Source organism: Colius striatus, chromosome 2, assembly GCF_028858725.1.
Source record: "Colius striatus isolate bColStr4 chromosome 2, bColStr4.1.hap1, whole genome shotgun sequence".
NCBI classification, from domain to species: domain Eukaryota; kingdom Metazoa; phylum Chordata; class Aves; order Coliiformes; family Coliidae; genus Colius; species Colius striatus.
This window is the reverse complement of record NC_084760.1, coordinates 122239981-122261563: the sequence shown is the minus strand read 5'-3', so window position 1 is coordinate 122261563 and position 21583 is coordinate 122239981. Positions and strand designations below refer to the sequence as shown.

At 47.5% G+C, this 21583-nt stretch overlaps 1 protein-coding gene across 5 annotated transcripts in view; it reads right to left on the bottom strand.

Moving 5' to 3' along the window:
• The window catches only part of SLC24A3 (solute carrier family 24 member 3), a 343101-nt gene that overhangs the window by 51679 nt on the left and 269839 nt on the right, over positions 1–21583 (bottom strand). For 2 of the 5 annotated variants that reach the window (XR_009818156.1, XR_009818157.1), the window contains exons 1-2: positions 5060–5125; positions 1810–1884 (exon numbers count right to left, since the gene is read on the bottom strand). The exons of 1 other annotated variant lie outside the window; for it this stretch is intronic. Coding sequence is in view for 2 of the 4 variants with exons in the window: in XM_061989417.1 (XP_061845401.1) it covers positions 1810–1875 (66 nt within the window). In the remaining 2 variants the exon portion in view is untranslated. Of the gene's footprint in view, positions 1–1809; positions 1885–5059; positions 5137–21583 lie in introns of those variants that run through there. 2 more of the 5 variants (XM_061989417.1, XM_061989418.1) reach the window with 1 other exon arrangement.

The window sequence follows — 21583 nt, the reverse complement described above, 5'->3', positions numbered from 1 at the left end:
ACCAGTGCAGGAAACAGAGAGGTGAAGTGATGGAGCTGGTCCGAGGTCAGGCAGAGAGTCCACGGCAGAGCTGTAACAGGAGCTCGTGCTCCACAGACCCAGGTCAGATCTCTGTGCCACAAGAAGGCCACTAATCAAGAGATTCTCAGTCAAGAGAAATAATAATCTCCCTCACCTGTGTCCCTCCAGGTGGCAGTCCTGCCTTTGGGTAAACTGACAGCACCCCAAAACACAAACCTCTCCTGGATGCTGCTTACTCAGCTGGGGTTTTGTTCATCTACACAGACCTGAGCTGGCCTTCTAGAACCACATTTCCCAGCAGGGTTCCCTTGCTCAGGAGAGAGCAGGTTAAATAACTCAGCGCATCTGCATCTCTAGCATCTCCCATCCACATGAACGTCTCCATTCCCTCCTCCTGAGCCTCACAGTGCCTTTCCATAGCTTGATCCCTAGAGAGCACAGCAACTTTGCAGCACAGAAGCCTCCTGTGTTGTCACCCTTCAGTCACCTGCATACTTAAGCACCAAAATAGTGGGATTTCCTAGGGATGTTCTTTTCATGATGCAAAAAAAGGCTTGTATGGCAGCGTGCTGAGCTCCAAATATCAGGTTAGAGATAACTTCCATCAGAGCTGTCAGAACAAATGATTTCTCCTGCCGTCTCCCACACCTCCTCCAAGGGCCAGGCACTGTCCGTGCCCTGATGAGCGACACTTATTGCCAGGCAGATTGGCAGGCATCTCCTCCAGCTGACAGAGAAGCCTAACTGGTACAACCAAGCCATATTCTCTACTTGCAAAGATCTGATTGCCTCAGACTGATATTGGATAGGGCTCACAGTCCCTTTGGGGACACGGTCTGTGTTCATCATGGAGCTGTCTGGCCTCATTTAGGCTAAAATGTGCTCCTTGTCTTCTAAAATTTCAGCATGCTAAACTTAGCAAAAGAGGGATGGAGACCCTTCCAAGTGCTGGAAGTGTCCAAGAGCTTCTTCACGGCTGACCTAGTTGTCCCTGATGCTCTACAACTAACACCAACACAAGGCAAGGTATGAAACTCACCAGTTTGAAGGCACAGTACAAGATCCATGATTTCTACCACCGTAAATCACTAGAGGTTTTAATTTATTTCAGCTAAGGGTAGGCCCTAGTGTTTTTGAAGGGACATCTGCAAAGACACACAAACATGAGGCAACAGCAACCATCAGAGTATGAATGGTTGGAGCCCCTGCAGGGCTATCAGCCTGTGAACTCTTGTGCTGGGCAACAAAGCAAAGCTGAAAGGCCCCGGGAAGCAAGTGTGCTGCACATCTGACACTGAGCAACACCCTGACTCTCACAGTCTCTGAAGGCTGGATCCTCAAAGGGCAGGGTTTCTCAGCCAGTGCTGACCAGCAGAGCACAGCACAAGCTCACAAGCTCTGCTGGACTTTCAGCTGGGAAGTCCCACTGTAGCCAGCATGGCTGGGGAAGCTCCTGCTGCAGCGCGGGGCGAAGCTTCGCAGTCGCTCCTCCAGAGAACATGATTTTCACTATGTTATAAATTGCATCCATTTTAAGAGGTGGTATGATGTATTCACAGGAACTGTTATTGGAGGGGTGACTGCTAGCTCTAAGGGGGAGCCAGACTCCTCTCCCACGAGTGAGTACATGCAGCTGCCAATGCACACGTGCAGTGTCAAGCAACTAAACAAGAGGCACCGGCAACACTTCAAGACAATTGTGAATGTGCTATCATCACCTTTTGAGGCTCTCAAGGAGAACTGCTGCTAAAGCAGCACATAGCTTAAGTAAGACCTTCTAATACTTACTTCACAAATCTTTTCCAACGACGGGACAAAGAAATCATCGCAGACAATTGCCAAAGCATAAAACATATACACAGCCTGCAAAAGAAAGAGAAAACGGTGAGTCTGGAGATTGTCAAGCAGAAACTAACTGCTGCGTCCCAACTCATCTTAGGCTAGTTTTGGTGTATGCTTTAGAAACAACAACAAAAAAGCTCTAGCAAGAAGAATTAATGAAGCTTGCCGGGATATAATAGAAAGAACATGAACTATTTATCCAAGAGCTTTTACAAGCTATCAAAAGCTGCCAACATTTTATCATCATCACAAAGACTATTTAATTTTTTAGATTCTCTGGGTATTGCCAAGCCACGGTTAAATATTTTTGCCTTCCTTTTTTCCCTCCTTGTTGCACAGTACAAGGCTTTCTTATGATCACACATTGTGCAAAATATTAACCCTAGAGGAGCCAACTCTGAAATGCCCGTATTTTGAAAAAGGGGAAAGGACCCTGTTGCCCGTGACAGAAGTGCTCTGCCACGTCATCTGGGATCCCAGGGATAGTTCTTGCTCAACTCCAGGTAGGAGCAACCGCCAAACAACCGAAATCCGAAGGAAAATCCAAAGGGGAACACAGGACCACAAAGTTTCACACAAGAAGCATTTAATCTGTATCTGTATTATTTATCAGAAAGCCGTTCCTGCACCCTCTGAAGACCTGTGAGACAGCCCAGTGCTCAAGTATGTAGCCATCTCTATTGCAGCTGACATCTCCATAGGAACCAAGAAACAATCTCTGTGCACATGCTACCGAAAGCCTGCCACAGAGACAGTCGACATTACAAACAAGTAAACAGCCCAAGCAAACAGGCCAAAAGGAACTAATTTTGGCATCTAGTCCAATAAAGCAGGTGAACATGCATCAGCCCCTCTCCTCTTGACAGTATCACTCACAGGCATTACAAATTGTCTTTCCACTCCCAAAATGAGACAAAATCGAAGTTCAAAGATCACTCAGTGCTTTCTGTAACACCTGCCATGTACCACTATAGAATTACTTTTACAAGTAGCGGGGCTCCAGTGAATAACTACAGCTGAGAGAAGCCACCAGTATTTGTAGAAATGCAGTCTCAATCTTATCGAAGCACAGAGCTATTACATCATTGTCAGACCCTTCTGCCTGGCTTGCCTTTGGAGTTTACTGATGAAGCTCAGGTGACAGGAGGAGACCAGAGTATTTTTTTTTCTGGAGGAAAAGCTGCAATAAAACCAGTTTCTGCGGTTTTGTTCTTGTTTTAATGTTCCAGCAAGAGACTTAAATCCCCCAAGCTCCGCAAAACCCCAGCCTCTAATTTGCCAGGATTTAACTACAAGTTTGCTGCAAAAAGCCAGCAATTTCCATGGAAATCTCAGCCATGAAAACTCTTCAAGTGTAAAAATAATTCAAGTGTATTTTTCCCCCAAGATTAGAGACGGGAATTCCATCGGGACAGATGACTTTGACACCGTATTGAGGATTCAGTGTTAGATCAACATTTCGGACAGTCTCCATGTTGCTCTCTCACTACTCATAAACAGGAATAAATGTAACTTAAAATGTGTGAAACTCTTACACTACAAAACATCCCAGAGGACCATGGATGTAAGCAAAACTCCCAGTCTGAAACTGCCACGTGCAGCAGAAACCCTGATCTTGTAGGAGCCAGCAATTCCCACAGCCCTGCCTTCTTCCCGGGAGAGGCAGTGACCATCCCGGGATGCTCCCCCCCGCAGACCTCCTGCCCCAGGTGAGCATGCACAGCCAAGAGCCATCACTGAAACCACTGTAACCAGGCCTAGGGCTTTACTCAGATCTGACTGCACTACAGAACCACCTAAAACTCCATCACTGAAGAGACATTTAAAAAAACCCCAACCACCAAGCAAGGTACCCAGAGAGTTCCCAGTTTATTTGGAGCAGCAGCCCGTGGTACCCTGATGTGCTCAGCAGCAAGCCGTCTGTTCCATGCAGCAGCACCAAAACGAATGTCCAGGGCACTGGAAAATCACTGCCTCAACAAGACAGGTCTGTGCTGTGGAAACCAGATGTGGCTGGGTTTTGACTCAGTGCAGAAATAGATAAAGACAGGATACATTCTGAGTGACCTACATTCCCTGAGCAGCCGGCACAAGGGAGGCAGGTGCCCCATGGGTGCATCCGTTCCCATGGCTACACGGACAGATGGTGAAGGGGAAGCATGAGGGACCCTACGTGCAGATGCTGTGCGGGACACTGTTCCCTGGCCCTGCCCTGTGTGGGGAAACAGCTTACAGCCTTGTGTGGGGATGCGGCTGCCAGCCCTGTGTGGGAACACAGCTCCTGGCCTTGTGTGGGGACACAGCTCCCAGTCTTGTGTGGGGACACAACTCCCAGCCCTGCCCTGTGTAGGGACACGGCTCCCAGCCCTGCCCTGTGTGATGACACAGCTCCCAGCCTGGTGTGGGGACACGGCTCTCTGCCCTGCCCTGTGTGATGACACAGCTCCCAGTCTTGTGTGGGGACACGGCTCCCAGCCCTGCCCTGTGTGGGGACACAGCTCCCAGTCTTGTGCGGGGACAAGGCTCCCAGCCTTGTGTGGGGACACGGCTCCCAGACTTGCCCCATGCAGCCCCCAGTTCTCAGCTCTGCCTCGCACTGCCATGCACAGGCTCTCACACCAACAGCATTTCATCTGCTTGGGGAATTCTGGAGACTCAAACATTTTTATATATTAAAAAAATCCCCACAGTTTATAATCTTTAAAACAAAGCCCAAACCTCCCCAAAAATCCCAAACAAACCAGAAAACTTCTAATTTCTTTCTCCTACAGCTATGTCATATGGGGTGCCTTGAGGAATTCTAGGGGAAACCTGTGGGCATAAGACTTCACTTATTTTTGAAGGCAATTACAAGAATGTCCTCCCTGGACCTGCCAACCCTGCAGCATCCTCATGGTCAGGGGCAGGGGGCAAGGGACTACAAATGCCTGATGGCCTCAACAAAGCGGGTCTGGCTGAAGAAAGGTAATTCATGGGAGTTCATCCACACAACAGCATATGCCAGGGCTGCCCCAGGGCTTTTAAAAGGGGTTTAGGTAAAACTGAAGTAAGTTATGCTCAGTGTAGTTATGGAAAGTGACCCTCAGCTATGCCCTCAGCAGAAGGCCCTGCAGGCAGGAGGTGGCACCAGCCTGGGGAGATGCACGCAGCCCTGTCCACAGAGATAGGAGAAGAAATGCAAAGGCACAAAACTTACACAGAGGACGTGCAGGACCACAGCTCCATGTCTCCTGTCCTCGTTTGTGAAGATGTCATTGGGGAATTCATGGAGAGCTGCAAAAAACAGGGGAAAAAAAGAAAGCTCAATTGTTTAAGCTGCTACTCAAAACTGCTGCCCTCTAGGGTGCAGGGGACAGCCCCCATCCCATTGTGGGGTACGGGGAGTGTCTGCTCCAGCACATCTCCTCCTCCTCACCTTCCCTCACTGACCTAGGGGTCTGTGTGGTCACTTCTCTCTCATCCCACTCCTTCCACCCCCTCCTCCCACTACACATCACACCTCCCCTTAAACAGTGATGGCAGGCGCCAGGTTGGCCTGACCTGGGCCAGAGGTGGGTCCAATTTGGACCCAGGGGAAACTCAAGAACTCCTTACAGGGACCACCACTGCAGCCCCTCCTCTGGTACCAGAAACAGCTCCACACAAACCCAGCACACGTGCTCTGCTGCTTATACCTCTCCCTAGGCATCCTCTACCAGCAACTTCCAGCAGCAGGATGCTGGGCCAGGTGGCCACTATGTCAACTTTTTAACTTGAGCAGTTTTCTGAACAGTTAGAAGGGAAGAAAGGGACGGTTTGAAATCTGCAGTGAGAGATGACGGAAGCAGAGGCATGACCTCTGGTCGCTCAAGCATTCATGTTTTTGCTCTCTTCTTCCTTACTGCAGAGAAAAGCACCAGCTCCAAAGTAACGTGCTTACACCTGGAGGAGGTTTGCACTCCACCTTGGCTTCATTCCCTCTTGAAGTCCAACACAGTCATAAAGTCTCAGAAATGAAACACTAACAAGCCCCTGGCAGAGCAGATGTCCCACTGTGCCAACCCAGAAAACAGTTGCTCAGCAGTTTAGTTTGTTATACGTGCCTTCCTTAAGAGCAATACATTTTTGTTACATTAGCAGTTCTCTTCCCAAAGTCAAGTAACCAGTGTAAAGCTGAAAAGAGCTCAGAACACAGATGGATAAGGTTTGTTGCAAATACAATGTGCCAAGTCATTTAAAAACAAATTACTTCCATTCACTTCAATGCTTTATTGCTATTCTGGATGTTAATTGGATTAAAAAGCACTTAAAGATAGCCTGCCAATTAGTTTTCAGGTTATAAACTGAAAAGCAAGTGTGAAGATGACGTTCTTGCATTCCAAGTGCTTCCTGGCAATTCCAGATTTGAATTTCTCAGTAACAACTAAACTAATGGATTTCCTCTAATAGTCAGTTCCTCACACTCAGCCTTGAGTTGCATGCTGAAAAACGATCCCGGCTTTCAAATCATTATCATTAATAAAGCTCCAGCAATTGCAATTTATCAATTCCATAGATTATTAAGTGGAAGAACAATCTGCTCACACTCACAGTTTTGCTGCCTGTGAAGTAATAACTGAGCAGAAGGTAGCTTTGTCTTAATTTTGTCACTAATGCAAGCAAGGGATCTATCCAGGCACTGTATCTGAGAAGGAAAAATTTTATTTAACTGAAGTGGTGTTTTGACCAAAGACTCTGGTTAATACTATTAATTGTATTCCTGTGCATTGGTAAATGTTATAATTAGAGCCCTAACAAAGTAGCAGGAGCTACTGCAGCAGCACAGATGGCACCTTAACAGTTTACCTTGTAATGAAGTGTAACACCAGCACTACCTTTGAACACATGCTGAAAGGTTTAGGCCTTTCATGAGAACTAGCAATACCTGTGGCTATTACAGCAAACCAGGATTCACCTGCTAGATATTGGAAGGCTGGGACATTGATTTTTTTTTGTTGTATCTAGTTCCTGCAACCTGATCTAGGTGGGAGCTGCTTTAGCAGGGGCTTGGGCTGGAGCAGCTCTTCAGGGCCCTTCCAGCCCCCACCATGCTAGGATTCTGTGAAAGCCACTGAAAACACATTTAGGTGTGCAACCTAAAGAATCTACTCAAACAGGTACCAGCACAAAGACAAGAGCTAAAAAACTAACAAACCGACACAAAACACTACAGGAGACACAAGACCATGATATTAAAACAGCTGGAAAGGATTCACGTTTGCCTGGCAGAACATCAGTACGTGACAAGCAAATTTTTCATCACAGTTTTGTTTAACAAATATTCCTTATCATTCAGCAGGCTGTAAGACACTGCAAAGGAAACATGCAGAGGTATGTTTTTAGCAATATGCACAATGGCCTGCCAACACACACACACATGCTTCCCTCGTGCTCCTGCAGCTGCCTAGCTTTTACCATGACAATTCATAACAGAGACAATGAAAATCCAATCCTTTTATTAAGAGTCTCTAGGAGGTTCAAGGAGACCAAAGTGCAGCTAAGGTAAAAACACAGAGAAAAAAACCCCGATAGTATAAAAATAGAACAAGCCTGTTGGTGCTGGCAGAGGTGGGGAACCCTAGCCATCCTTTCTCTGCACAGCACAGCATCTAATTGTCCCTCAGGTTCAGGTTCCCACCCCCATGCTGTCATGAAATGCACCTTCTCATATGAGAAAATTGAAGGTGTCCATCACTGCATTCACTGTGACACTGTCTGAACACAAACGCTTTTAGTGCCTTACGCCTGAATGTGTGCAATTATAACATAATGTATGCAAATCTGAAATCTGCTGCATTTTTATTAGATGCATCAGGTGCAGATGAGTACAGATAAGAGGAGAGCTTAGCAAAACACAGGAGCTCCTTTCTAAGAAGAAATAAAGGCTGTTGTTGCAACACCACTCCAACAACAGCTGCCCTATTTAGCTAGTATAAAGGCTCATACAGTTTGTTATTTTGTTTAAGAGAGTCCTCAGCTTTTGTACAGAAAATAGGGGCAGATTTTGCCAGGCTTATTTTGATTGCACTAAGGAAAAAACAAGCACCCTGTCAATGAACGTCAGCTCAAAGGATTAAAGGTTTTTGCCTACGTGATCCACTGTTGCCCTGCAGGTTTCATAGGTGCGGGGCCTGCAAACCACAGAAGGGCAGGGTCATCGCAGGAACCCAGCACCTCCACGGGCACTTTCTGCGTGGGCATCTGGGGCAGCGCTGGTTGCCAAGGCTCTAGGTCTGACTCTTGCAGCAGCACTGCAGTGCCCAGTACTGGCAGCATTTCTGCCACAGCCAGGCCAACTCCAGCCCCACACTCAGCTGTAGTGATTCGTGGCTGCTGAGAGGGATGCTCCTGGGAAAAAAAGCCCAGCATTAGGGTGCAGTTCAATCTTGTATTGGCAACTTGCAAAATTACTAGTAATTATTAAGACTATCAGAATTAGGAAGTAACTAGAACTAGATGTCTATGGGCAAGGTAAGGATTAGCTTTATAAAGGAGGCTAAGTAATGAAGGAGCGGGTCAGCAAGTGGCATGAGAAGTTGTGCTCTTTTGCATCAACTGAGGACCTGATAGCAAGGATTCAGACATTCAGACAGGCATTGGCTGCTGTGCAGAATGGGGACCCTGTGCCTTTTGAGAGTGGGGTGTATGGCACCTGCCACAGCCCCTGGCACAGCCCTGGCACGTCCAGAGCGGCAGCAGACCTGCTGCTGCTCGCTCCCGAGAGTGCAGGCACAAGGGCATCACAGTACACGCTCCCCTCACTACATTTAGAGGAAAATTCTGTATCCATGCATGACAGGGAGAAGTGATTTTACCCATAATAAAGTGAGTTGGAATAAATTCTTGCCCTTTTATTCTCAATCAGTGTGCAATTCATTAGAATTGGAACTCTGCTCAGCCTTGGCTTCAGCTGACTTACAAAATGATCCATGTTCCCACTCTGCTGGGAGGGTCTGCAGGTGCAGGAGGACTCTGCCTCCCTTCTGCACGGCCAGGCTGCTCTGAGCAGCTCACATGGCCTGCCAAGGACGGGTGCCCTGAGAAGATGCTGCTGGATCATTCCTCTGGACAGCAGCAGGGAGCATTACCCTTTCAAACTCCTTTTCACTGTCACTCTTTTACCTCTCCTAATTAATGTTTCTTCCTTCCCAAAAGGGTTTTTAAAAGCAAAAGCAAAATAGCCAACACTGTACTGGATCAACAGTTCTCAGGGCTGCAACATACACTTCTTTCTTCTAAAAAGCCTTTCTACTGCTAGCCAGGATACCTGCTCTGGGAACAAGACAACCCTTGAGAAATCTGCCATAGCAGATGCCCAGTCCAGGCAATGAATTATCAGCAAAGAAAACACTCAGAAATGTTCTTACACTATCCCCACAGTGTTTTCATGGCCAGAGGCAACTCATGCCAGTGGTAGGCACTGCAACCCTGAGGCATCCCAACACCTGGTGGGGAGAGGCCCAGTCTGTATTTGTATACAGCTTTCCAGGATCATTCCTGTGCCCTGTGGCATTTTTGGCCACTTCTTTCTGAAGAGCTGTTCAGAAGTGGGCTGCACATCCCGTCGTGGGGTAGAAGGTAAGTCTACAGAAAGGCATGACTTAAAAAAAATTACATGAGTGGGTTGAATTAGAAACCAGGGGTTAGACATGCAGCTCTGACACTTGGTATTCACAATATCAATGGCACTTCAGCTGCCATGAAAAGTCCCAGGGACAGCTACGCTGCTGCAGCTGGAGAAACACAGCCACGCAGTTGGGTGCGAGCTCCTGCGCGAGCCCAGCTGACAGGTCGCTTGCTTCAGCGCCCCGCGCGAGGCTCTCAGAGTGTGTCAGGTCGCAACAGGAGAGCAAATACATCATCAGCAACGACCACACCGGGAAGAGAGAGCTCGAGGGACCATCGCTGAGCCGCCGCATAGACGCACGCAGTGCCGCATCTCGGGCAGCGCCTGTCATGCTGTTCTTCCCACCTCAGGAGGGATGAGAGAGCAGCAGCAGGATTAGCCAGGAGGATGGACAAGATGCTGAGCATGAAATGATGGAACACAGGACCTCCCCTCCATCCTGAAACAGTCTGTGGGAGTTTCTGAAATTGAGTGGCAAGGAGAGGGAGAAAAGGGACCAACTGCTCGCTCTCTCCCCTGGTGCATGAATGAGAGGGGCCAGGAGGACACAGATCCACTGCCAGTGCGGCCCTTCCCGTTGGGGGTTTTGGCAATGGTCCTGTCTCAGAGACCAGTCCCTGACACGGGTGCTGTGTGCCCACTCCAACACCCCGTTTATTATCAGCAGCCTCTGGAAACCAGGCTATATGGAACAAAGGAGGAGCTGCGGGAGCAGATGTAGCATGAAGCAGAGCAGTCTCAGAGACCTAAACACATGAGCAGAGGGCCTTCGTCTGCATACAGCCACCAAACACATTCACCTTAACCTCCTGGGTGCTCTCTGGTAAAGTGCAGCCCTTGCAGAAGTGGGGGCTTGTTACACTGGTAGCAGTGCTTGGGACCTGAAGAAAGACCCTGAATCCCACCTGGGGAACTCAAACCCGATGTCAATCACACAGAAATATCCTGTCACAAACCACTCATCCTAGGAACTTCTCCTCTGAAAGCACTTTGGTTGATTTGCTATGTTCTCCTATCAAAAAGCCAACATTTAGCTGAATATGGCAAGGGGGAATGCTGAGGAATCCTGTCAGGATGTAAATCTCATTGTAACTCCACTCTCTTAGCTGCACCAGGCCATTTAGTCAAGTCTGGGGACTTTTTTAGCTATTAAAACCAGATACAGCTGTGTTAAAAGGTCCATCCTGACTGCAATGTGCCACTGAGTGCCAGTGGCAGCATGGCCAAAGGCTGCTGAGCTGTCTGGCTGGGAGGCAGGGCAGTGGCGGGGGCTTACTGGTGTCAGCAGTGGGGTGAAATAGCAGAGGACACTGCTAAATCTTGCTGCTAGGTCAGAAACACCCCTGGGCTGTGAGATGTTGTGTGTCCTCCTTTGGAGGGGCTTCAGGCTGGAGAGGTGCAGAGTGTCACTGCGTGTCCCTTTGGAAACCGCTCCTGGGCCAGGGACTGGCTGCAGGGGCATCCCTGGGAGCGCGGTCAGGAAGGGGAGCTCACACACACGTGGGAGCAGCGACGTAGAGCCAAGGCAGACGGCTGCATTCAAGGACCCCAAAATCAGGCATGACTGCTCCGGGATACCCCGTGGCTCCCTGTCCCTCCTCTCTACAGCAACACAGGCGCAGCCGGGACAGCACACCGGGCCGTGTTCCCACACGCAGACGCAGTGGCTGTGCCCGCCAGCGGGCCCATGGCTGCTCCTCCCCACGCACCCGTCCGCCTGGAACCACGTGCGGCTTGGCAGCAGGAGGGAGCCGGGTGGCACCAGCGTGTCCTCCCGCCCCATCAGTCGCCCTAGCACTGTGGGGAAGGGACAGTCCTGTCCAACCCTACACGCTGAAGGTCACCTCTCCTCTGCACCCCAACCAGCCTTGACCAGGGTCCAGCAGGCAGTGCTCCCCCGCTCGTGCCTACTCGTCACAAAAAGCCTCATTTCGCAGATCACAAACCCCGAGACGAGAGAATGAGCCTGGTATTTTCCACGACACCACCACAAGCCTTTGGTCACTTCACTCACCTAAAACATGCAGCTTCCTAATGGGAAACAGATCTGCCTCTGGGCCCGACACACACCACAGACTGGGAGCCTTGCCATCAAAGTCGAGCATCATTTTTGGCCTTCCCTTTCCTGGAGAGATTCCCCATCCCCTCTGCCAGCGAAGTGATCCCACAGGACCCTGCCACCCTCATCCCTGCCCAGTCACTGCCACCTTCTGCTCTTCTTAACAACCTGTGCCTCTCCAAAGATCAGATCAGGATAAAATTGCATGCTCTCATGACTGACCGTTCATTTAAGGATCTATGTACCAAAATCAACAGGAACACAAGGCAACTCGGCCTGACCAGCCTCCTATACCCACTCCCCCTCTCTGCAGAAATCCTTCTTGCTGCACCAAGAGCAGAACCTCTGGAGGCCACAGCTCATCGACTGCACAAGATGCAAAGCCTGGCCATGTGGAAACGGGTGTGCAAAGCCACACAGAGATGCCCCTGGGCTCTGGGGCTTTGAGTGACAGCACCAGCAAGTCAAGTGAAGTTAGAAATATCACCTTACACCATGACAGATGGAGTTTTTTCCCTCATTGATCTTTAGCTTTCCTTACAAATGGAACAGTCTAACAGTCCAGTTAAAACACATTTCAATTACAGATGGCTGTGACCTTATCAGCTCCTCTGTCAGAGATGACCATAAGAGACGAAGCAAGGGGAGGATCACAGCTGAAGCTGCAGAGTCTTGCCAAGTACCTGTTTGTAGGTGCCTCTTGGCAGGATGTGCCAGTCAAAACAGACATGGTGCAAATAACATGGGAAAGGTCTGCATTTGTTTTGTAGTATGGTAAATTATATATGGCTGAAGGAAAGAAAAGAGGGAGAAGACAGAGGAACAGGAATATGAGATGATGAGCCACATACACCGTGGGTAATTCAGAACTGGCAGCTCATTTATATGGGAGAGAACAAACATTGGCCTTTCCTAGTCTGGAAGAGGACTCATGAGAGATCACTGACTGAAAACACCAGGCACTGAAAGCTTCTCCATCTACCCACCTATGCAAACATCCTTCATTATATCTCCTGGGAAGCCCCATTTCTGCCTTGCAGCACCCACTGCAGGAAGAGAAGCTCTGCCCAAACTTTTGATTTTAGGCTGCAGTGATGTTTTATCCACATGTAAAACAGCTGTATAAGACACATGTGGCTTTGTTAGTGTGCCCAATGGCTTAGCTGTTTGTAATTGGATGAGCATCTGATTTTCACACGTTCAACATCTGAGATGTTCAGAGCCATGCAGAAGTTGCAACGTGCACCTCCTTTGAAATTAGGTCCATGTGAAGTGCTCAAACCTGGGCACTTCCCATGGTCTGTTGCCTCCTCCCTTTCCTTTTACCTTCTTGGTTGTGTGTTGTACACAACCAAGACGTGCGACTCGAGGCTTGAATTGCTCCATCATGTGGCTGTTGCGTTATGCCAAGTCTACACACACAAAACAAAGAGTCGGGTCCAGAGGAGGTTTCCCTGAAACAGATGCTTTCCCCAGATACAGAATAAAGTCTTGAAGGAACAAACCTCTACATATAATCAGAGCCCTTGTGAAGTCAAAAAGGTTCTGCCTTGGCCTCAATGCAAACAAACAGCTTGCAAGGTCAGAGGCAGATCTGAGATCTGAGGATAACAAGTACATATATCTAAACACAAATGGGGAAGAAATCAGAAACAATAAATAATATAGAAGAGCATACAGTTCAGAGAGAGTTTAAGTCACATAGCAACAGCAAGTGACCTTTAAAGCGAAGGTTATATTTTCTTTTGTTCAGTACAACATTACTTCCATCACAGCAAGATCCTGGCAACTGTTTTCCAGGATCTCTCAGCTTTTACATTTCTGTGTTTCATTTGAACACGCTGCAGCTTTTGTTTCACTTTGTTTCTGTCCCCCTGGTCTCCCATCACTAGCAACAACTTCTGCTTCTAGAAGGAAACACATGGAAACATCAGCAGAATTGCACACAGTTACAACCTGTACAGACCTAAGCACAGCTGGCCTTGGATCAAGATGTTTCCTTGACAAATGAAATACTTGTGCAAAGTTATCTATTATCAGCCACACATTCTGGTCAGAAATAACTGGCACGAGGAAGGTTCTTTGCAAAACCACAGTAAGAATAGAACAAGTCTCTGGCTAGCTCCTGTCCTCACATGAACTGCCAGAAATTCCTAATAACTTAACTGCCTTCATTATAGCTATTCTGGACTTCCATTGATTTGGAACAGAATACAGTCCCTCTTTCATTAGCTTTATTTTGGGGAACAAATAGTTACGTGTTCTGTTCATAGTGATGGGCAGGCTAAAAAAAAAAAAAGAAGGGCTTTTATTTTCCCAAGAAGCACTTCTATAAAACCACCTACAGAGTAACAGATGCTGCTGTCACACCTCCTCTTATAGGAGGGAGTTTTTCAGTTCTCAGGATCCCAAGCACTGGATGTCTGGATGTCAAAAGAGGGGAGCAAATTCCCCATGGTACGCTTTAGTCACATCTCCATTACGGAGGTGGCTGGGAACTTGGATTAGTGCAAACTAAAAAACGTCCAGAAGCAAACAAACTTTTGGGAATTTGCCAAAAAACATATCCAAGTTGTACCTTAAACTTGTGGTTTGGGAATGTTTTCTGCTGCAGATGCTCCTTCCAGCCCAGACATCACCTCTGCCAGCTGCAGGATGCTGGCCACGCAGTGGCCATATCAAACTTCGGTCCCCTGCAGCCCTACAAGTTCATGTCATTAGACACCAGGGCCTTCCCTTTCTGTATCTGAAAGATCAATCCTGCTGCTGTCAGCCATACGATGGTGCTTGCAGGACAGACGGGATAGGCATTAGCCAGCACCAGCGTGAGAGCCCAGTACCACAAAGCCCACTCTGCCCAAGCCCAGGCCTGCACACAAGTTCCCGGATACACAACCGGCAGATGCCTGGGTACGCAACTAAAACACAAGACAGCTGAAGCCAACTTCTTGCCAAACAAGCAGAGAATGTACCACCACAACCACTACAGTGAGTGGCTGTGGCTCTGTCCTCCCATCAGATTAGCACATGCCTACCTGACTCGGTAGGCTCAGCACCAGCTCCTGGTGACTTTCATACGCCCAGTGCTAGCTGACTCCGGGGACCCAGATGCACAGAAGATGGGCAGTACATCACAGGAGATCACCTCTGAAATCTGCCAGGGGACCCGTGCGTCCTTTTAAGAGGACTTGCCCATATCCTGGCAGCAAGAGGCCAGATATACACCTCTGTTGAACTATTCTTCACCCCAAGCCAGCCATATGTGGCATACAGCCTTCTGGCTGCCCCAGAGCTGTGGCAACTTGTGGAGCAGGATCCCCACAGAAAGACCCAGACTCCTGTTAGCAGAGGGCTGCTCCACACCCTGACACCAGGTTGAGGGACAGACGAGGCTGATGGCTGACAGAAGACCTCTTGTTGAGGGGAGGGAGTAGCTCATAATACCCACTCTGATGTGTGTTGTGAAACAGGAAAAATAACTTTTCATTAGAAGTACCCTCAAATAGCCTATTCTTTCCACAGACAGCAATCACTGAGGCAGTCAAAGGGATGTGAGTCAGCAGCAAAAGTAACACTCATTTTGCTCTCGATCCTGCCTTCAGGAGTCCCTAGCTATCATTTCCTTGCTCCATATTTCAAGCATGCAGTTGTGACTGTCGAACATTCCCATAACCCCAGGCAGGGTGCTTCATCCACCCCCACTGCTTTCCCTTTACCTAAGAGAAACAGCTTCAAATTTATGCTCCAAGATGCATGGAAGATCATGCATCCTTCCTAATAACAACCACCCTGATTTTATTTCTAGTATGAAGCAATTCTGAAATCCTTCATTGGTTTAACTGGAGAAGCACAAATATCAATGCAGTTCCACACTGATTTTTACCACACCAGTAGTTTAGTTACTTTTACAAAGGATCCACTCTCAATAGCACTTCTGAAGACATTTCGAAGGGTGGACTCAGGACTTGCAGTGCTTTAAACAGAATGATTTCAGTTTGTGCTCCACGGGGCTGCACAGCCACGAGCAATCCCAAAGCACTCTGTGCTTCCCGTTTGTTGCGCTAGTGGGCATAATGAAGTTTAATAACAGCTTGCATGATGGAAAAATGTCTAGTTTAGGTCAATTTATTTTACAGTGTGACACAGCCAAAACCTCACTCACTAGCTCTGTTCAGTTCCCAGTAGAGCTGTCCATGTCTCCTGCATAAAGCACCATGTCGTATCACTGATGAACCTCACCCCTGCAGGGCTCCTCATCTGGGCTTTGTTTCTAACCCCTCATTCAAAAAGTCATCAGCTTCAAGTCAACAACAGAAGCAACCAAATGAAGAACTGCCTCACTTGCCTGACAAGCGCAAGACCATAGATACAGTCTCATGTCCTTGCAGATGAGGGATGGCCTTTTCAGAGAGGCTCTCCTGCCTCCCACCTTCTCACTTCCCGAGAATTGACCCTGAGATGGGTGCAAGTGACCTGCACCACTTCAGAGCAGCATCTAATGTCAGAGAGTGCTCACACTTCAGTCTCCAAGCTCTTCAGTGAACGAGCAGCCCCTGGTATTTGACATTTAACCTCCCAGGAATTAAGCCTTCAGCTTTGCCTATTTATTCTTGCACCCTTCACCAAAATCTGACAGTCTCCCGTATAAGCAGGAAAGGCAGAAAGCAAGGATGAGATGAAAACTCCCTTTTTTGCTGCTGGTTCAGACCTCTTTAGAAGCAGTCCTGTAGCTGGCTGCATGGGGCAGGGTAGCACCCAAGGCCACAGGAGTGTGTAAGGGGATGGCCAAGCCATGCCTCGCCAATGCACTGCTCCAGGCCTGGGCTCAGGGTTATTTCAGCCCGGCCAAAGCGTGATGCAGCACTGCAACTCTGGGGAGCTCAGGGGCAGCCCCACTGCCCCAGCTCTGCTCCGGGCTCCCCCTGCCCTCTCATCTGCGGGAGCAGGGCTGAGCACACAGCTGCCACGGGCTCTGACACTCACAGGCTGTCGTGGAAGGGATTTGTTGCCTGTAAATGAATTTTAAAATTTAAACTGTCCAGGCTCATCTGTGTAGCAACTCTAATACTCTTTTAAGCTCCCTCAAATGTCTAAATGCTTAAAGCTATTACAATCTCTTTGTTATTTTACATTAGGCATCCCATTAACTATTTTCTTACTTTGATGTAATCAGTGTTTAACATTATTTGGAGATTAATTCTGGACAATGAGGCCACATGGCCTGTCTCTTCTACCAGCAGACCAGCCTAGACAAGAGGATCTCTCTCAGGGAGGCAGGGCAGCCCTGTCTGTGCCAGAGCCGCCATGTCCTGTCCTGGGAGCATACCATGTACATCCACCCCTCCACTGCCAGCTCGTGGAGACAGGGCCCTGGAGACAGATTCTTTTTCCAGGTAGAGGACCCCAAAGCCTGTAAAGGTTTTTTCCTTTAAGCTTACGTTCCTGACACACAAAGGACCTGCCCCTCTTCCCTCCCTGTGAGAAGAAAAGCTATCCTTTCACTCTTCCATCCCAACACTGCCACTCGCAAGAGGCTTAGAGCACTTAGAGTGTAGGTAAATATATTTACAAGTTGAGAGGAAGTCACATATGTTGGACATCCACAGTTTTGCTTTTTGTATATAAAACTCACAGGAAAAAAATCCATTCTAAGACTGCAAAGTCAAAAGGATACACATAAGTAATGCATCTGTAAGAGGGAAACAAGAATAATCCTTTACTCTGATAGATTAACGAATATACATTAAAGGGAAATTCTTGGGGATGTAAGCGGCATTTGCTCAAATAAACAAAAAAGATAATTGCTGCAATCAATCTGGCAACCCATGTGCAATACTGCTGAAATAGATGATCACTGAAATTAGCTGATGATAACCTATCTGAAGAGGACCAGATTTCCAAAAAACACTAATATATGAGAAGGGTTTCTTTATCATCCAGGTGCCATTTCATGTGTGCACTCGAGAGAAAATCCTCATTTGCACATGCTGCATAAAAGTCTGTGGCCTTCCTCTTCAATGAAAAAGCACATTGGAATGGATTTTCAGATGACAAAGCCATGCAGCTTCCCAATGCTCTTTCTGTGCTTTTACACCTAGGGGTAGTGCTTTACAGGTACCTGCAGGTATAAGCACAGATCCTCTGCACATCAAAGGAATGGAGGAAACAGAGCTACAGCCGTCTGACACCACTTTGAGACAGTGCAAACTCTGCCTATGTGAAATACAAACCCTACCTATGGCTAAAAGGCATCTAGTTTTGCTGCTTTCCTACACTGTGCCCTTGCTTTCCATCACAACACTGCTGGCTTGAACTCGGCATGTGATCAGCCATAACCCCAGCTCCCTCTGGGAGAGAGCTGCAGTCAGTGCTCTGCTGGGCTGCTTATCCCACAGCACAGTGCACACACTTGTGCCCTTGGAACATCATCGCGGCTCCTCCACACCTTTTTTTTCCCAGTTTATTAGGATGTTTTAATATGAGTGTGCTCCTCCAAACATACTCCAGGACCCTCAATGCTTTGGTTTGGGAATCGTAATCCAATTCCTCAGCTACTGCACCATGAGGTTCATCATGTCCAGGCTCAACTGGGAGGCTTCCCAGGTAGCTAATTATCCTGTCAGTAGTTCCTCCCTTACTTCAAGGCTGAGATTTTGCCATTTTTCTTAGTGTTACATGCATTAATCGTGCACTTGCCAATGACCATTTCAGTGCAGACTGATACATATGCTGTCCTAAGTAGCTCGATAAATCACTTTCTAAAAACAGCCATGGCTCCCATTTATGGAGATGAAGTAAATGCCCAGAGCCTCCCAACTCAGACCTTATGTTGCTTCCACCTTGCACTCATTTTGTTCAGAAGAGCATCTCAGTGGAGTGGCTCAGAGCTGTTTAAGGGAATTCAGCCAGAAAAGCAAGTGGCGGCAGGGTCTAGATCCTTGGGAAATCCATGCACAAGCTTTAAGCTTTGCTTTAAGCACTCAGTAGCCCCGGCTGTACCAAGGACTATCCTCTGACATGCAGCAGAGTTGGGTTACTGTGGGCTGCCCTTTCCTCTGGGGTTTCACATAAGGATTTCAGTTTTGCTTCTCCATTTTTGTCCTAGCTGGTTTCTACATACACACAAAAAAGGATACTTAAATACTTCTGTGGTTTCACCAGTGGTTATTGCATTTATTCCCTGATGAATCACACTGAGCTGGAGCAGCACCACAAACCCTGCAATCCCGCTAGCTGGCAGGAGAGAAGGCAGACGTGTTGAGGTGAGCACGTTCACCTCACATGGGCTTGCTGTGTCTGTGTGTGCTCATATCACTTTCCCAGTTGACACCAAAATTCAAACTGACGTGGGAGTTTCATTTATGTGCCTACAAAAAAGTCCTACAGAGGCTCCACACACATGTACAGACATGCACCTACCTGTACGCACACATATACATGTTCCCTCATGTATGTACACGTAATGCTACATAGCCTCATTTGTCTGAAGTAGGAGAGCCTCATGATAAGGGGCATCGGTGCATTCGTTTTTACACTATGATTACTGGGAAAGTGAACAAGCATCACATGCAGATGAAGCAAAGTACACAAACTAGGTTCCTCTGCAGTTACACATTTTGCTTTATGGTGACAGGTAGGCTTAGAATCTAATCTCTGGCATAAAAATCATATCAATCAATGTCATCACAACATTCATACATCAGAAAGACAACACTGGCTTTAAATAGGTACCAGCAGTTGCAGAAGGCAAGGTGCTTCCAGAACTCCATCTCCGGAGAGTCTTTTATCTCTCAGAAACGGAAAGACCCTAAATATAGGACTGCTATTAAAAATTCATGAGCTTCAGCAGCTATTTATCAAAGTCATGGAAATAGGATATTTCCACGATGGTGAATGGCTTGACATTCATTACTAATAAGCAAAGGCACACTTTATTACCTATTCAGAATGGAACATTGCTACCGACACCCGAGGAACGCTGCACTATCACCAGGAGTTAGCATCAGGCTTTGCTGCAGTACATGCATTATTTCTGCCATCTGGATGCCTCATGCTTATTAGTTCACAAATGATGATGTTGGTGCCAGCTTTGTGGAGCACGTCCAGGCAACGCTGGGTGCTGCTTCCTGAAGAGAGAGTGGTGCTTTGGTGCTCCTCTCTACTGTGTCCCAGACCATACACCTTCAGCGTGACCTTACAATACACCTCAGTCCAATTGACTGCATGCTCTCCCCAAAGCAAAGCCATGCTGAATGCCACCTTGCAGAACGGCAAAGACTGCTGCAGAGTCCTGGCTCCTCGGTGGCAAAAACCACTGCAAATACGCAGCAGTGGTAATCGCACGGTGACAAATCAGCAGGTAATGACTTTATCAGAAGTGCTGCTACAGATCCCTAGCAGATGACAGAGCTGATTGGGATGCTGCCTTCAGGATCAAAGACAGCTCCTTTTACCCCCTACTTGCAGTTTCTTACTGCAGTGACTTGACCTTAAAGGTTTAATCAGAAAAATCTTACTCTCACACAGAAGAGGTGAAGGAGCTGTTCCTCTCTGTGATGGTTTAGATTTTTACACCTTTTACACATATGAATTTCTATACACCTTCTGGGTTGAGATGTTAGAAACAAGGAAAAATCCCTTACTTGCTCATAAATAAATAAATTCCTCCATACCGCTTTGCTCTTTCTCTTAATAATTAGATCCTTCCCAGCTCACACCCTTAGTATTGTTCCAAAACAACACTGTAACAACATTACTAAGAAGCTTTACCTTCTGGCAGCTATGGCTGTCATTTGAGAGGTATTATTTAACATGTCTTATCCTTTTCCCTTCCCTATAGTTTTTAAATATCCAAGGAAAAGCTTTTCAGGACTGGTGACAGCAAAGGCACGCTCTTATTCATAGAAATACTTTATTTTTGGTATTCTTCCCTCCAGGCACCTACGTCTTTCCAAACAAGATACGGCTACAGGGCAGAATCTCAGCTGGTATTAATGAGTCCCTTGGCACAGACTGAAGGAAGCTGGGCAGAAGAGTCCTAGACCAATAGATGTGTGCCTCTCTCCCACGTAATTAGTATTTGGCTGAACTGTATGACTCCGGCAATGAAACCCTAAGCAAAACTGTGGAATCAGAGTTAGGGATCTGAAAGGTTGCTACATCAGCTCACCTGTCCTGCAAGCCCCACATCTGCCCCAAGTTTGCCCATCCTGGCAGTGAAGGGCAACATAAACCATGATATACAGTCAGCGCAAGGAGGAGGGAAAGAGAACTTCGCACAAGTGCCGAGTTGACACTGCAAGAGCATGGCAGCTTGCAAAGCTCCTTGTTCTGAACATTTGCACTGAGATGGCTGGTGCAGCATAAAGCACAGGCTAGAGCTTTCCACTGTTGCTTTTTTTTTGTGTTCAAACAGTGGGAAACACACTAGGGAAAGGGGAGAAGCTGAAAGAAATAAGGGTGCAGTGGTCATGCGTCAGTTACGAGTGTCACTAAATGGGTAGGTTGAGCTGGAAAGTTCTCTGAACCAAAACATGTGTAATCTGAGCTTGCAACAAATTGTATGTGCATCAACACACATTTAAACCCCATTCAGTGTGCTGAGGCACACGTGTAATTACCTTCAAGGACACAAATACCCTGGGACTACTCCCAGGACTAAGCATATAATGAAAAGAGTTTCTAAACCAAGGATTTAGAGGACACAGAGGATATGGTGAATTCCTCTCCTAGGCTTGTACAACATTCAGCTTACAACCAGGCACCAGCATTATCTCCTGGAAACATGAAGGAAGAGCAATACTTTGCACAGACACTGGACTGAGGAGGGCAGCCAGTACAGATGCACCACTTGCTACGCTTTACCTAATATTCAACATCAGTCCTCTCCACTGCAAACTAAATTAGCTTTGGGTTTTTTTCCCCTATCTGCACAGAGAATAAGCAATGGGCATCTGAACCTTTTCACACAGGGAAGCTTTTGCTGTGTTCCCTACCCACATACCCCTTGCTCTCCT